Source organism: Notolepis coatsorum, assembly GCF_963971535.1.
Source record: "Notolepis coatsorum genome assembly, chromosome: 8".
NCBI classification, from domain to species: Eukaryota; Metazoa; Chordata; class Actinopteri; order Aulopiformes; family Paralepididae; genus Notolepis; species Notolepis coatsorum.
In genome coordinates, this window is record NC_140172.1 from 102,426,744 (window position 1) to 102,442,000 (window position 15,257).

Sequence of the window (15,257 nt, forward strand, 5' to 3'; positions counted from 1 at the left end):
TGAACGTTGCTCACATATGCCCCCCACTGGTCGGTTGTAGGGAGGATAGAAGCCTTGCATCACGTGTCCCCTCCGGTACACGAGGAGGCAGCCTTTCGCATCTTTTCACCTGCCAGCGCGGACTCTCATTGGCGAGGTGTAACGTGTGGGAGGCTCACACTACCCCCGCCATTTCCTGTCTCTGCTGTGCAGGCGTCCCCCAACCGACCTGTAGGAGTCGCTGTCCACAATGTCCAGATTACCACCCATCGACTTCCACCCGCTGACTCTGCCAATTGAGCCAGTATGACCGCCGGTCCAAGCCGGAGGCAACGCCGACAGCCGGATTCGAACACGGTGTCTCTTGCGTTGGTGACGAGCGCAATGTCCGCTGCGCCACCCAGCCGCCCTATATGATGGCGGTCTTATGATTCCGGGGTCCAGTGAGACGGGCTCTGATCATAAAATACATTCAGGAAAACGTGACTTCCACTCCGGTCTCCTCTTCTCTCCCTCATGTGTGTATCTGGCCAGACCCCGTTGCCTAGCAAGTCACCGACTCGAGCAGCTCCTCACATTTGTCTCAGAGTTATAAAAAGGGCAGTTTCCTAAATTCTAAATGCCCAAACAGCAGAATTAAATTTTTACAGTTGAGAAAAACAAGAAAAAGGTCATGGGTACAAGACTGTGTACCTATTGAATCTTTACTTGTTTCCATGGTAACTACTACAGCACCCATAAGCCTCGGCATTTGAAGACCAGGGCCCTCATTTATCAACATGACGTACGCACAGATATGTGCTTAACCCGTGCGTACGACCATTTCTAAGCAAAGTGTGGGATTTATCAATTCGAACTTGAACTTGACTTTGTGCTTATGTCTACGCACAGCTCTGAGCATGCTTAGCTGACGCCCAGTGGTAGAATATCGTTACTACGGCATATGCGCGCCTCAGTTCATGCATTAGTTTCAACGCGGAAATAAGCTTCCGTGCATTACTTCCAACACTGGCGTGTTCAACTTCTGTATGACCCGTAATTCATTATAGTTCATTGTAAAATAGCGACAGTAGTGTAATTATAACGGGCTCATGCGGGAACAAGAGGTTGGCTTGCTTGTTTGGCACGGGGGGCAGAAGCAGAACACCCACCTCCAAACGCCATTAAATATTGTTTCAAATAAAAAGCGACATACTATTATTTTGTGTCATGTTTCCAAATAAGATTGGCCACAACGGAATGCTTTCTACTTCAATTTGTTGATTAGAATAGATTACCTCGCTCCGTTGAAACTTCACTGAGCTCAGCACACAGACATGATAATAATAATAACAACAACAATAATAATAATAGCTTCATTTTACATAGCGCCTTTCAAGAGACCCATGCAAGGTCGCTTTACATAGATGGGGGGGGGGGGGGGGAATAACAAAGTAATAAAGATAGTGGACAGACTATGTAAATATGATGATGGGATTCAAGTTCGCGTTTTTATTGATCATAGGCATGCTGTCATAATCAAACATTCTAGAACATTTGTCGTCACAGATCATGTCATAATAGAACATAGCGCTGCTGTCGGGACAAAACCTCATAACTCCAAAAACCCAACTTTTCAGCAGATGAAAAAAACTAACACAGATTTGAGGGTGAATAGAGTTAAGAGGTTTAGATAGATGATCGGTTTAATGCTTTCCCATTGTTTAAACTTTGTAAAACCCACACACACATATGGAGGATGATCTACGGAGTTGATTTATATAATAAATAAAAAAATTCAAAAAATGGAGTTATGAGGTTTTGTCCCGACAGCAGCGATAGGCTACATGGCATGGTCCATCGTGATATTGTGTAGACTGTTATTACTGTACCACCCATTGTGACAACAGCCTTGTGAGCTCCCGCACACAAACATGATGGAATTCAGTTTGTATTGATCACATAGGCAGGCTACATCATACATGGCAGTGAGATTCATTGTTCTTGTATATGCTCTCGTATTATTGTTTATATAGGCTACCCAATACTGACATCAAAATAGATTGTATGCCTCTAGAAATCATATGCAGCAGGTAGAAAATGTACGGAAAATCCGTCGCGATTTGGAATAAAATTGAGGAGAACTTTAATCCCTGGGTATTAATCAAACAAAACGGAAAAAGGCAGTCATATTCCAGCACGGTCTTTATTAGTGTTTGTGCTGCCCAGGCAGCAATGGTTAATAGATATCATATCCGACATCACCGTACGTGTACACGTCTGTCAGCCTGTCTCATAACACGCTTCCCTCGGTTTAGTCCATTTTTCCACATTTCATGGGGGTGTTCCATTACCGTATATGGTTAATCGGGGCGGTTTTGGTATGCAAATACGTGAAAGTGTGCACGAGCCTCGGCGTAGGACCAAGGTGATATTTATCATGACAGGTGTGCGTAGGACCTGTGTACGCACGTGTGATAAATCCCGTTTTTTTTGTGCATGCACACATTCTAAATTCTGTGCTTACGTGTGGAAATAGAACATTTTCTGAGGAAACTTGATAAATGAGGGCCCTGGAGCGGGCGAGCTGAGAGGATGATGTTACAAAACCAAAATAGTTAAAACAACAGACAGAATACGCTGTTGTAATTACATACACATGATTACCTGACTCGTTTGTTTTTAAACACTGTCGTTTTCATGTCTTTAATGTTTTATTCATAGCTACAAGGAAAACAAAAGATGGCGGCGAATGCCGTGAAAACAAACCAGAATGACCCGGAATGACACAAACATGAAAGTAGTTGTGCTCTTGTGATTGGTCGAAGATTGGTGAAGTTAAAACGTTTACCTTTATTGGTTGTAACAGTATAATAATGAAATCTATACCTCCGGCAAAGATTATGAACCTACACAATACGGTTTGGCTGTAAATTACAGCCTGTAATACTTCAATAGGCTACAATAGAGACCCCCCGCATTTCATTGTATACATTGTATATTGTATATGCCGTGACAAATAAAACTCTTGACTTGACTTGACTTGAATCACAGGTGCAAACTCACTCCCCATGTCTATAGTAGGTCCATGTCAACACAAAACGACTTTCTAAAACATTATTGTTATAATGTCATATGTAGGAGGAATAGCCAACATACTGTATATTCTCATATAAACAGTTTATATGGAACAGATTAGGCGTAAAGTAGATGTATGTGTTACAGTGTTATTTGTTTACTAAATGCAGCAAACTAATAGGTCTAATAACGAATAAGTCAACTAATAAGTACATGGGTTTCTTACTTCTACAGCTCTCATCTAATTACATTATGTGCAAACAAACAGTGTCCTTCACACCCAGTCTCTGCCTGCCTGCCATGCATTCCAAGTCTCTCCAGCTATCAACAGCAGCCCACGGACGTTTTCAGACTTCTCTCTTTTCATGCAGTGCACCACACAACGCCTGCTTGTTGTTTGAACAAAAGGCCTGCAGGCTTTTCTGTCTGCTGTGGAAATGAAAAGCCTTGAAGGAGGCCACATATTCTCTCTTCTCTTCTCTTCTCTTGTCCTTCGCTTCCCTCTTCTTTCCTCTCCTCTCTTCTCTCCTCTTTTCTTCTATCTCCATCTCCTCTCTTTTCCTCTCCTCCCTTCTATCCTCATATCCTCTCCTCTTCTCTCTACTCTGTTCCTTTCCTCTCCACCCCCGCCCCCCCTTCTCTTTCCGTGGTACTTTAACAGAGAACCTTTCTGAGCTAAATCAGACTATTCATTATGAGCCACAATTAAACTCTGGGTATAGTTTCAAAGAGACTGGAAAGACTTTAGGGACACAAAGCCTGTATTATCTGGGTTAGAGACATGGCCATAGCTACCATTGAGGACACAGAGGTCATGTCCTCTGTATTTAAATATTTTGCCCCATAATGCCAACCGACCCGACTCGCCGGCTCTGGCATGCACATCTTTTAAGATAGAGCGAAGCTAGTGGTATCACATGGAATTGAACAACCAGAGGAATTGGTATCAGGCTTGTTATACTAGCTTGTTGGGAAGGGGGCTACATAATGATCCGAAGTTAGGTTACAGTCATTTTCAAAGGGGTTCTTTGACTTCTTACCTCAAGATATTTGAATGAAAATGGGTTCTATGAGACACAAGCCTCCCCTTTACAGACATGCCCACTTTATGCAAATCTCAAGCAGTTTTCTGAATTTTTCTGCAAATGTGCCCATCTTTAAAATGGTGTATTTGCCTATTTCTGCATACTGTGGTCCCTTTGAATTGCATACATTTGGTATGACTGGAAATATGAGATTCTTGTGGATCCACTGAGCCCAACTGCAATCATTATGTGATGATAGTCCCTATAGTAGCCATTTAAATGCAGCTTTTCTATCTTTCTTTTTTTTTATATAAACTTGACCTCGGTTTTTGATAACAAATCACAGCATGGATTTTTCTAAGGTATTCTGTAAGATCTTGGTGTCTTTAATGGGGTATTCTGGTGGGATTTTGTACCATGTTCATCAGTTCATCAATAATGGTTAAAGGTAACCATAACCTGATCATTGCTGCAACAACTTATGAGACAGAATTGAGCATTGCAATGGCCATCATTAGGCATAGATATAATGTTCCAAGCCTCTATACAAGCATCTTTTTCTTTTTTTTTTTTTTTTTTTTTCCATTTTCCTCAGATTTTCTCCCATCCCAATGTTAGTCGTTATGCCAATTCCCAATCCCCTTCCTGGTCGCTGCGTACTTACCCCCCACAGTCGGTCTGGGAGAGTGGAGGCTATCACGTGCTTCCTCCGACACACGTCCAGCCAATCAACCGCTTCTTTTCACCTGGCAGCGCGGATTCTCATTGAGAGGGCCGTAGCGTGTGGAAGGATCACACTATCCCACTCAAGTCCTATCCGCGCTTAGCAGGCGCCCCGACCGAACTGTAGGAGTCGCTGTTTACAACGACCCGGACCCACCCCACCAGCTTCTCCCACCCTCTAATACTGCCAATTGTATTAGTGTGAACGGCCAGCCAAGCTGGTGACAACCCCGGAGCTGTGAGCTGGATTCGAACAGGCGAATCTAGCCGCTCCGGGGTTTGGTGACGAACGCAATCTCCGTTACGCCACCTGACCGCCTATACAAGCATCTCTTAATGATTCCTTAGGGTCCCAACTTTCCAATGGTATTAATTGTTTATTTTCCAGAATCTCTTTCTTCCCTTGTGTGGCACATGCCATTTTGGTGCGTGTAGCACACACAATTTCAAACCGTCCATGAGTGACTCACATTAAGCAAAAGCTTCTCCTTTTGTTATACTATATTTTATACACATAATTTTGACTGTCATGCCATGTGTAACTTTTAGATTATGGTTTATTGAGAACACTTCAGGTAATTTAGAGCAAAACCTGAAAGAAACTGCCTTTGTGCTCCTCTGCTCAATTTGTTTGACAGTGAGAGTGATTTCAATGCAATAAGAAACTGAACTGAAAAAATTAAAACTGACTTATCTTGCACAAGTGTTGGGATTCTACTAGTCCAATTTTCATCTCAGTGCTGTCACTGACATTCTACTTTTTTTTTAATTTCTTTTTTTGTATCCTCTCTTTCTCCGATTTTTCTCTGTTTTTTCTCCCCGTCCCAATTTAGTCGTTGTGCCAATTCCCCCCCTCCCCTACCTGTTTTGTTGTGCGCATGTTCTCCAACTGGTTGGTACAAGGGAAACCTGAAGTCCTCCACACGCTTCCTCCGATACGCGCGGCGACAGCCAGTGCCTCTTTTTTCACCTGGCAGCGAGGACTCTCATTGGTGAAGTGTAACGCGTGGGAGGTCACGCGGCCTTCATCAAGTCCTGCCTCCGCTGAGCAAGCGCCCAGACCTGACCTGTAGGCGTTGCTGTCCACAACGCCAGATCCCCACCCGTGACTTCCCTCCCCCTAACCCAGCCAAACGGGTTAGTATAGCGATCAGCCCAAGCCAGAGGCAATGCTGACTCCGGGAGTCGAGACCGCAGCCTCTTGCATTGGTGACGAGTGCACTCTCCGCTACGCCACCTGACCGCCCCTGACATTCTACTTTTCTTTTCTTTTTTTTTATTGATCTTTTTCCCCCTCCATTTTCCTCCGATTTTCTCCCATCCCAATGTTAGTCGTTATGCCAATTCCCAATCCCCTTCCTGGTCGCTGCGCACTTACCCCCCACAGTCGGTCTGGGAGAGTGGAGGCTACCACGTGCTTCCTCCGACACACGTCCAGCCAATCAACCGCTTCTTTTCACCTGGCAGCGCGGATTCTCACTGAGAGGGCGTAGCGTGTGGAAGGATCACACTATCCCACTTAGATCCTATCCGCGCTTAGCAGGCGCCCCGACCGAACTGTAGGAGTCGCTGTTTACAACGACCCGGACCCACCCCGCCAGCTTCTCCCACCCTCTAATACTGCCAATTGTATTAGTGTGAACGGCCAGCCAAGCTGGTGACAACCCCGGAGCTGTGAGCTGGATTCGAACAGGCGAATCCAGCCGCTCCGGGGTTGGTGACGAACGTAATCTCCGTTACGCCACCTGACCGCCCGACATTCTACTTTTCTAAGTGATTATTGTTGCTCTCAATATTAAATATCTTACATTTTTCTTTTTGCTCATCCGCTTTTTCTTTTTTTTTATCTACTTTTTTCTCCTCCTTTTTTCTGTATTTTTCTCCCATCCCAATTTAGTCGCCATGCCAATTCCCCCCTCCCCTTCCTGGTCGTTGCGCGCATTTGCCCCCGACTTGCCGGTCTAGGGAGCGCTGAAGTCTATCACATGCTTCCTCCGATACATGTGGAGACAGCCAGTCGCCTCTTTTTTCACCTGACAGCGAGGACTCTCACTGGGGAAGTGTAACGTGTGGGAGGATCACACTACCTCCCCCAGTTCCCTCCCTCGCTGTGCAGGCACCCTGACCGACCTGTAGGAGTTGCTGTTTACAACGACCAGGACACATACCCCACCGGCTTCCCACCCGCTGACACTGCCAATTGTGTCAGTATGGACGACCGGCCAAGCCGGAGGCACCACTGACAGCCGGATTCGATACCAGTGTCTCTGCGGTGGTAGACAGACGCTTAGTCCGCTGCGCTACCCGGCCGCCCCGCTCATCCGCTTTTTCTAAATGCTTTTTGTTGCAAGCCGAAAACACAAAGACATTTTGTGTGTTGTTAATTATGTAGACTATTTAATGAAATTCAGATCAGGTTACTAACCTACCAGACTATTGAAATGTGATACACCTTTATGCAAGGTTATGCGTCATTTAGTTCCGAGCAAGCGTTGTGATTGGATGAGAGACATTCCATGAGTGCTTGTTATCGCAGTATATTAACTTTACCTTATATTGCTCGGCAACAGGGAACAAAATGTCTAATGGAGGACCAAAATAAAACGTTGGCCTTTGTTTAACCTTGTGTTTGAAAGGATTATGTGGTGTATTAGATACAGAACTGATGTACTGTGGCGCTCCCTCTTGTGAAAAGCCACTGATCTCTTCACATGATTCAGACAAGAGACCCATTTTAAGCTTCTCATGACCCAACTGTGTAACCTGAATCAGTCTTTGAAAAATGCTATTGTACGCTAACGGTGCGGGCGTTCCCTAAGCCTAATGCATGCAGAGAGACAAAAAAGGTATGTATCTTCTTGTCTAACTCCAGGGAAGATGTTAAATAAGCTAATTTCCAGTGTCAGTAGGTGATCAGAGTCAGTAGGTGATCAGAGTCAGTAGGTGATCACACACAGAGTCAGTCGCGAGGCACCTCGTGCGCTCCCCCGGTCCTCGGCGGTGCTCCCTCTGTGGTCAGAGCTCCGTCTGAATGAGTGAGTGTGTGTGTGTGTGTGTGTGTGTGTGTGTGTGTGTGTGTGTGTGTGTGTGTGTGTGTGTGTGTGTGTGTGTGTGTGTGTGTGTGTGTGTGTGTGTGTGTGTGTGTGTGTGTGTGTGTGTGTGTGTGTGTGTGTGTGTGTGTGTGTGTGTGTGTGTGTGTGTGTGTGGGGGGGGGGGGGGGGGCTGACTGCCGCAGGACAGCAGGTCTTTGCACAACTAAAAGCCAAACCCTCACCAAATCCAATTGTGGGAACACAGAACTTGCCAGAGGGGTGTGTGATCTCTTTGTCCCACAACGTGCTGGAGGGGGGCACTGCGATCACTCCCGTCACGTGGTTCTGTCAGGTTTTTTTGTGTCTGCGCCAGCCATCATTTCTAAAAAACATTACACATAGGCTCACAGCAGGCCACAAACCTGAATTCTAGAATATCTTTCAAATCGGTCAACAAAAAGTATTCTATTTGAATACCTTTTATGGTCAATTTTGGCCCATAGGAATGAATTGAGGAATGTTGAGATCCTGTTGCTGAGAGTGTGGGAGCTGATTTTCCCCAGAATTGTACATGTTTTCTAGGGCCGTCTTAAATACTTCGAAGCTTCGAAGCTTCGTTCCATGGGCATGGGATTCGAATGGGAAAATAAAATTCGAAAAATAAAAAAAATCTAAATCTATTTTTTTTTACACTTTACCTGCGAAATCAACTCTGCCTCTCTTTGTTAACTACAACAAGCAAGCAACGCCGTTTGTTATTTAAGATGAGGTCGGACTCGGCACTGACAGATTTGTGTTCATTGTGCTGCTTTTATAAAGCCTCAAATGACTGCTTACAATATTTCATAAAAGCAAAGTGTTTAGTTTGTCTAAGATTTAAAAAGGTTTAAACTTTACAGCACTGACAATTCTCTATAGTATTTTTTAGTGTCCTGACCCATATAAAAACAACAACACAAAAAAAGTCGAATTCTGCCTTTGTCTCTATTAACTACATATAAATATTTATATAATTGTTTGCTTTATAGACGAAGGTTGCAACATTGCAATTATGTAATGTAACGGAACGTAGACCAAATGCGTCCACATTTTTATAGGATTCTAGCACATTTTCATAACAATAGCGAATATTACCGTTTTCATTGAGGTTTCTTACAAATTAACGATGCTTTATGTTGTCATAACATTTATATGCCGATTATCATTAAAATCTTAAATTGTACCATATGTCCCCCTTTAGACAACATATGTAACGCTACCAGCGCACTTTTGTTAAGATAATTAGTTTACCATTCGCGGTCGCTATACCGAGGTCGCAGTAATAGTTTACCGCTGTTCAGATCACGGCGAAGAATAGACACATCCCAGTGACCTGTGCTAAGGATCTTGGGAAATGTATTCATGTAGTTTTCAACATTTTCACCTTTTAATTTTAAACCAATGCTGCCATCTACTGACAACAGAAAGTGTTGTCTATCGTCACTTCCGTATACAGCGTCGCCCGAAACCCATTCTAGAGATTCCCACTTTTTACTGGGAATGGGGCGTGGCCGTATTTGGTCCCAGACAATAAGAGTGGCTGCGATTGGTCACCGTGACGTTAATGGTGTTGGCTGTGTAACGGAGAGCAGCCGCCCAGGCAGTGCAGCTCCCGACTCATTAATTAATTAATTTAATTAATCAATCCAATCCAATCCACTTTATTTATAGAGCACATTTAAAAACAATAAAGTTGAACAAAGTGCTGTACAAGTCCCACAACATAAAACATTTATATATATATATATTTTTTTAATAATTTTTTATATATATATTATATCTCGAAGCTTCGAATTAACATCGAATCTCGGCCCCCGAAGCTTCGAATGCCAAAGAAATATTCGAAGGTCAGTCCTAATGTTTTCTAAATCACTCAATAAATGTTCACTTAATCTCAGACTTTTTGGCTCACACACTTCTCAAGGCCCTCATAATATTTTTTTTTTTGCTCTAGCACATTTTGTTCTCCCAAAATAATGTGTGCTGGCCCCCTCTCTCTGCATTCTGACTGAGACTTCATGACCCAGCCAGGTCACAGACAGTTCACCAGCCCATATAAGGGCACAGACACTGCTCCACTCACATAATTCATTCATGTGCCTGTCCCTTTAAGATAATGCATGTATATTATACATGCATTATTTTAAAGGGACAGGCACATGAATGAGCCTTATAGACCCCATTAGATTAACCACACCCCCATTATTAAGCCACGCCCCTATGCACAAACCACGACTCAGGTGGCACAGTTGGACTCAGCGGAGATATCTGCTTTCATTAGTCTATGTTTGCCTCGCCCCCTACACTTAGGCCACACCCCATTTTGTAAGAACCATTTGTCATAGAGACTCGTGGGTGGTGCTGTTGGACTCAGCATGGAGATCCGCTTTTCTTTGTTTGCCCCGCCCCCTATGCGTAAGCCCCACCCACTTTCATATCTTGTGAATTAATTTCCATCATTGCCCATTGAAATCAATAATGAGCGTAAACAAACGCAAGGGGGCGCTTGGAAGGAAGGGAAGGGTCACAATAGTATTCCATTTTACTTTTGATTTGTTTGAACTTTGACCTTTTGAATTTGAAGCGACAGCTCTAGTGTGTGTGTGTGATCAAGGGTTCTACTTGATTTATGTATTGAGATATAAATATTGTTGTGTGTGTGTGTGTGTGTGTGTGTGTGTGTGTGTGTGTGTGTGTGTGTGTGTGTGTGTGTGTGTGTGTGCGTGTGCAGCTGAAGAAGAAGCAGGTGTACGTGGAGAAGGTGGAGAGGATGCAGCAGGCTCTGGCTCAGCTCCAGGCCGCCTGTGAGAAGAGAGAGCAGCTGGAGCACCGGCTTCGTACGCGGCTGGAGAGAGAGCTGGAGGCGCTGCGCATGCAGCAGGTAACACAAACACACACACACACACACCTACAGGTACACACACCTACCAGTACACATGCCTACCAGTACACACGCTGGGTTTCGAGATTCAAGAGGTTTATTCGTCGTCACATACATACACGAGACATATAGTGAAATGAAGGTGGCCATGCCCGCCTTGATTGTGCAAAAATACAAATAATAATAGAATAAAATAGAATGGATAATAAAATAGACATGATAAAAAGTATTAAGATACAATACAATACAATGCTAAGCTTCCGAATTAAAAGGTAATGAGTCCTATATACACTACTATACAATATACTATACAATATACAGTTATACTATATATACTATCCCATACTAGCTATACTAACTATTCTATACAAAAAACAGTTATGTGGCGCAGTGGTTAGCACTACAAGGCGATCCTGGGTTTGAACCCTGACCGTAGGGTGGCCTTTCTGTGTGTAGTTTGCGTGTTCTCCCCCATGTTTGCGTGGGTTTCGTCTGGGTTTCCTCCCACACCCTAAAAGACTAGGTACACACTCCTGCCATTCCCCTGCCGTTAGAACCGGAGTTGGACCCCGGGGCCCACTGCTCCTAAATGGGTTAAATGTAGGGAACAATTCCTGGTATACGGTGCTGATCCGAGACCAGATAGGCTCCTAAGTCATAGCGAGGGGTGTATATAGTCAGACGCCAGGTCAGATCACCACGGGGCAGATCATCGGGGGGGGGTCCCAGAATTCCACGAGGAACTCTCCCAGCGGATGATGTTCCGTTCAATAAAATTCCATCCAGGTTCTCTACCTGTGTGTCTTTGTGGAGCAGAGGGAAGCCTGTTTTCACACACCAGCCTCAGACACAGAGATGCTGGGGGGGGGGGGTGGGGGGGGGGGGAGGTTGGAGCCGGGAGAACAGCTGCACGTCACACTGGAGAGAGAGAGAGAGAGAGAGAGAGAGAGAGAGAGAGAGAGAGAGAGAGAGATCTGTATACTTCATCATAGTCCTCAAGAGCGGATAGTGTCTGTCCACTGAGACTACTGACTGACTGGCTGGCTGGTTAGCTGACTAATAGACCTGTCTCAAACCCTGCCCCTTTTCTTGATCCTCCAATCACAGCTGTCGCTTACCTCTGACTTCCTCGTACAAACAAAGTTTGTACGAGGAAGTCAGAGGTAAGCGACAGCTGTGATTGGAGGATCAAGAAAAGAGGGCAGGGTTTTGAGACAGGTCCATTCCACACATCACACTAGCTAGTTTCATGTAATCTGTGGAGTGCAGAGTCCGCGACCCTAACCTTCCACACGCCACAGACACCACAACACCACCGTGATCTCACCCCTGATTCACCCAACCCCCACCCCCCTCAGCGCCAAGGAGGTTCCCATAGTAACAACGGGACCCCGTCATTGGAGTACAACGCCTCGGCCCTGATGGAGCACGTGCGGGAGAAGGAGGAGCGCATCCTGGCGCTGGAGGCCGACATGACCAAGTGGGAGCAGAAGTACCTGGAGGAGAGTGTCATGAGGCAGTTCGCCCTGGACGCTGCGGCACTGGTCGCCACGCAGAGGTGTGTGTGTGTGTGTGCGTGCGTGTGTGTGTGTCTCATATGTTCTGGGAACTTGACTTTGTTTAAGTGGACAAGGAGTGTGTCACGTCAAAACACGTCTTTCCCCCACAGAAGACTGCTGCCCTCTAGCGACGGTGGCAGACACACGCTGCTTTTTAGTGTTCTAGTGCGCTGGACTCATGGAACCACTTTTTAGGCAGTTCAGACATTTTGATCGTAAATCTCCCCCGTCCCTGTATGCAGTTGACCTATCTCAAGCCACGCCCTCTTTTCTTGTTTGTCCGAGGGAAGCAACGGTTGTGACCCGGAGGATCAAGGAAAGAGGGCGTGGCTTGAGATAGGTCAATTGTTTTAACCGATTTGTTTGTTTTGTTTATCTTTTTTTTTTTTTTTTTTATCTCTGCAGCACTGTAAACGAGGGCCTGCCCTGCCCTCAATGTTTCTCTGAGAAATACATAAACGGTTGAATGAATGAAAAACAGAATTGCAACCAGGGAAGAGAAATGGGATGTAGCGAGAGCGCTGCGGGACTGAACGCTTTCATGCTTGTTTTAATGTTTTAGTCATGGGTGTTTGACTTACCGTTGACCTCTACCGTGGTCAATGTCTGTTATTTTGACCCAAATTGAATGTCAAATAAGCCACAGGAGGAAGCAGATGTTGGAAGTTGGAACACTAGGGGATGTTTACCAGGAAGTAGAGAGTGAAAAGTCACTCCCTCACGTGTAACTCAAACACAACGATGTTATGCAGTCTTTCATTGTGGGAGTTGGACTTGGTTCGGGTGAACAATGTCCTATTTAAGTTTTACACATTTTCTGATTTTTTTTTTCCAACTTTAAGGCCACAGTCGCTTGACCAAAGTTTAAGGTTGTCTCCTTTTGATATGGCACTAACAAACTGACTAATGATAACTAATCTCTCCTTCTTGTGTGTCTCCAGCAAAAAGATAAAAAATCTAGAGAGAATTGTTCCTATCTACACCGATGGATAGATGCAGTAAATGCTTTAAATTATGGGTGAAAGAATATGGAAAAGAAAATTGGAAAATTTATGAAACTCCCTTTTTCTACCCAGAATACAACACTGCTTCTTCCTCATTTGAGATGTAATGGTGGCTGGAACTTTAAAATGTTACATGTCGTCAATGGTTGAAAAATGCCTTTCTGGGCCAGGGGGGGATTAAGCTCTATTTCCACCAGGTCAGGGTACAGTGCTCCATCTTACCATCTCTTTGGTTTTCAGGGATACGTCAACAGTCTTGATAAGCCACTCGCCCAGCAGCAGCTATGACATGTCAGTGGAGTCTCGGATCCAGAAGGAGGAGGAGGAGATCCTCATGGCCAACAAACGCTGTCTGGATATGGAGAGCAGGTGACAGACAGCACAGCCTCACTGGCCTACACTAAGCACCTCACTCACTCACTCACTCACTCACTCACTCACTCACTCACTCACTCACTCACTCACTCACTCACTCACTCACTCACTCACTCACTCACTCACTCACTCACTCACTCACTCACTCACTCACTCACTCACTCACTCACTCACTCACTCACTCACTCACTCACTCACTCACTCACTCACTCACTCACTCACTCACTCACTCACTCACTCACTCACTCACTCACTCACTCACTCACTCACTCACTCACTCACTCACTCACTCACTCACTCACTCACTCACTCACTCACTCACTCACTCACTCACTCACTCACGTTTTTTCATTAGGCACGGTAGGTCCGTTCCGTCCTCGCTCCGTTCTCGAGAGCGATAGCCCCCCCTCCCACTCCCTCCTCTGGTCTGTGTTAGAGATGTTCCGATAAAAAATGTTCCTTACCAATCCGATCCGATTCCGATACCTAAGCTTTGGTTATCGGCCGATACCGATACTGATCCGATACCAGTGCATACATTTAAAAAATATATAAATTATTAAAAAATATATATATATTTACAGCTACAGATACTGTTTTATATATACTGTTTTTTTTAGTAATAACTAGAAAGTAATGGTATTTATTCAACAACAGGTGATTGTATAGATTAGCATTAGTATCATTAATTGACAACTATGTTCAATGAGTTCACCCACGGAACGGTTGTTGGGACATTGGATCCGCAATCCGCACGGACATTATACGTTGTTGCACTTGCTACCCAGTCTGCTCGGGTAGCAGAGGCTCTGGCTAGTAGTAACGTTTATGTTGTGATTTTCGATGCAAAATAAATATTCAACATTCTCTTTTGAGACTCCGCCTCAGACTCTTATCCTTTGGCACTTGGAACTTGCTGTACTTTGCTTGCAGGTCTGCAGCCATTATTGCTGGATTATGAATAGCACCAACTTTAGCCAAGGTACCGTTATCAAGCTAAGCTAGCTGACCTAGCTCATCTTCCCTGCGAGGTTTTCACATTGACATTTGATAACGTTAGCCAGCTAATGCTAGTCAGTAGCTACTTGACTTAAATACGATTCACCGTGGGTGCATTATTGTTGATAGACGGACAGTGTCAGGTCCTGGAGAAAGGACAGGCCATCATCTGATTTGATGTAACGTTAACGCAGATGTTGTTCCAACTAGCTAGCTTTTCAGCTGTTAATGCTACAGTCTAAGGGCCTGTGTCGACCGGGGACGTTTTATGAGTTGTCAGCTCCTTTCTGTCATTCATTTCTATGCTACAGACGCGACAGGCGCGCTCCTTTTCCCAGCACGCGCCTCGCGTTTTAGCGCTCTCGGCGGCTGGCGTTTTTGGGCGGAGCGCTCCCAGCGCATAAAGTTGAAACTAGTTCAACTTTTGGAGAGGAGCGCGCTCATCAAAGTAACTTTTTTCGACCGACCAATCAACATCGAGCAAGTGGCCTGGTCGCGAGACTCAGGAAAACGCTCTGAGCTTCTTTTTTTTTGCTTTTCAAAGCGGTCCGTCTTGAAAAAACGTCCCCGGTGGACACAAAGCC

The 15,257-nt window shown here is 44.9% G+C and overlaps 1 protein-coding gene across 3 annotated transcripts in view; it reads left to right on the top strand.

The window, feature by feature from the left end:
- amot (angiomotin) overlaps positions 1 to 15,257 on the top strand; it is a 121,319-nt gene that overhangs the window by 94,823 nt on the left and 11,239 nt on the right. For all 3 annotated transcript variants that reach the window (XM_084320862.1, XM_084320863.1, XM_084320864.1), the window contains 3 exons: positions 10,587 to 10,736; positions 12,095 to 12,294; positions 13,540 to 13,668. In XM_084320862.1, the coding sequence (XP_084176988.1) occupies positions 10,587 to 10,736; positions 12,095 to 12,294; positions 13,540 to 13,668 (479 nt within the window). The remainder of the gene's footprint in view (positions 1 to 10,586; positions 10,737 to 12,094; positions 12,295 to 13,539; positions 13,669 to 15,257) is intronic.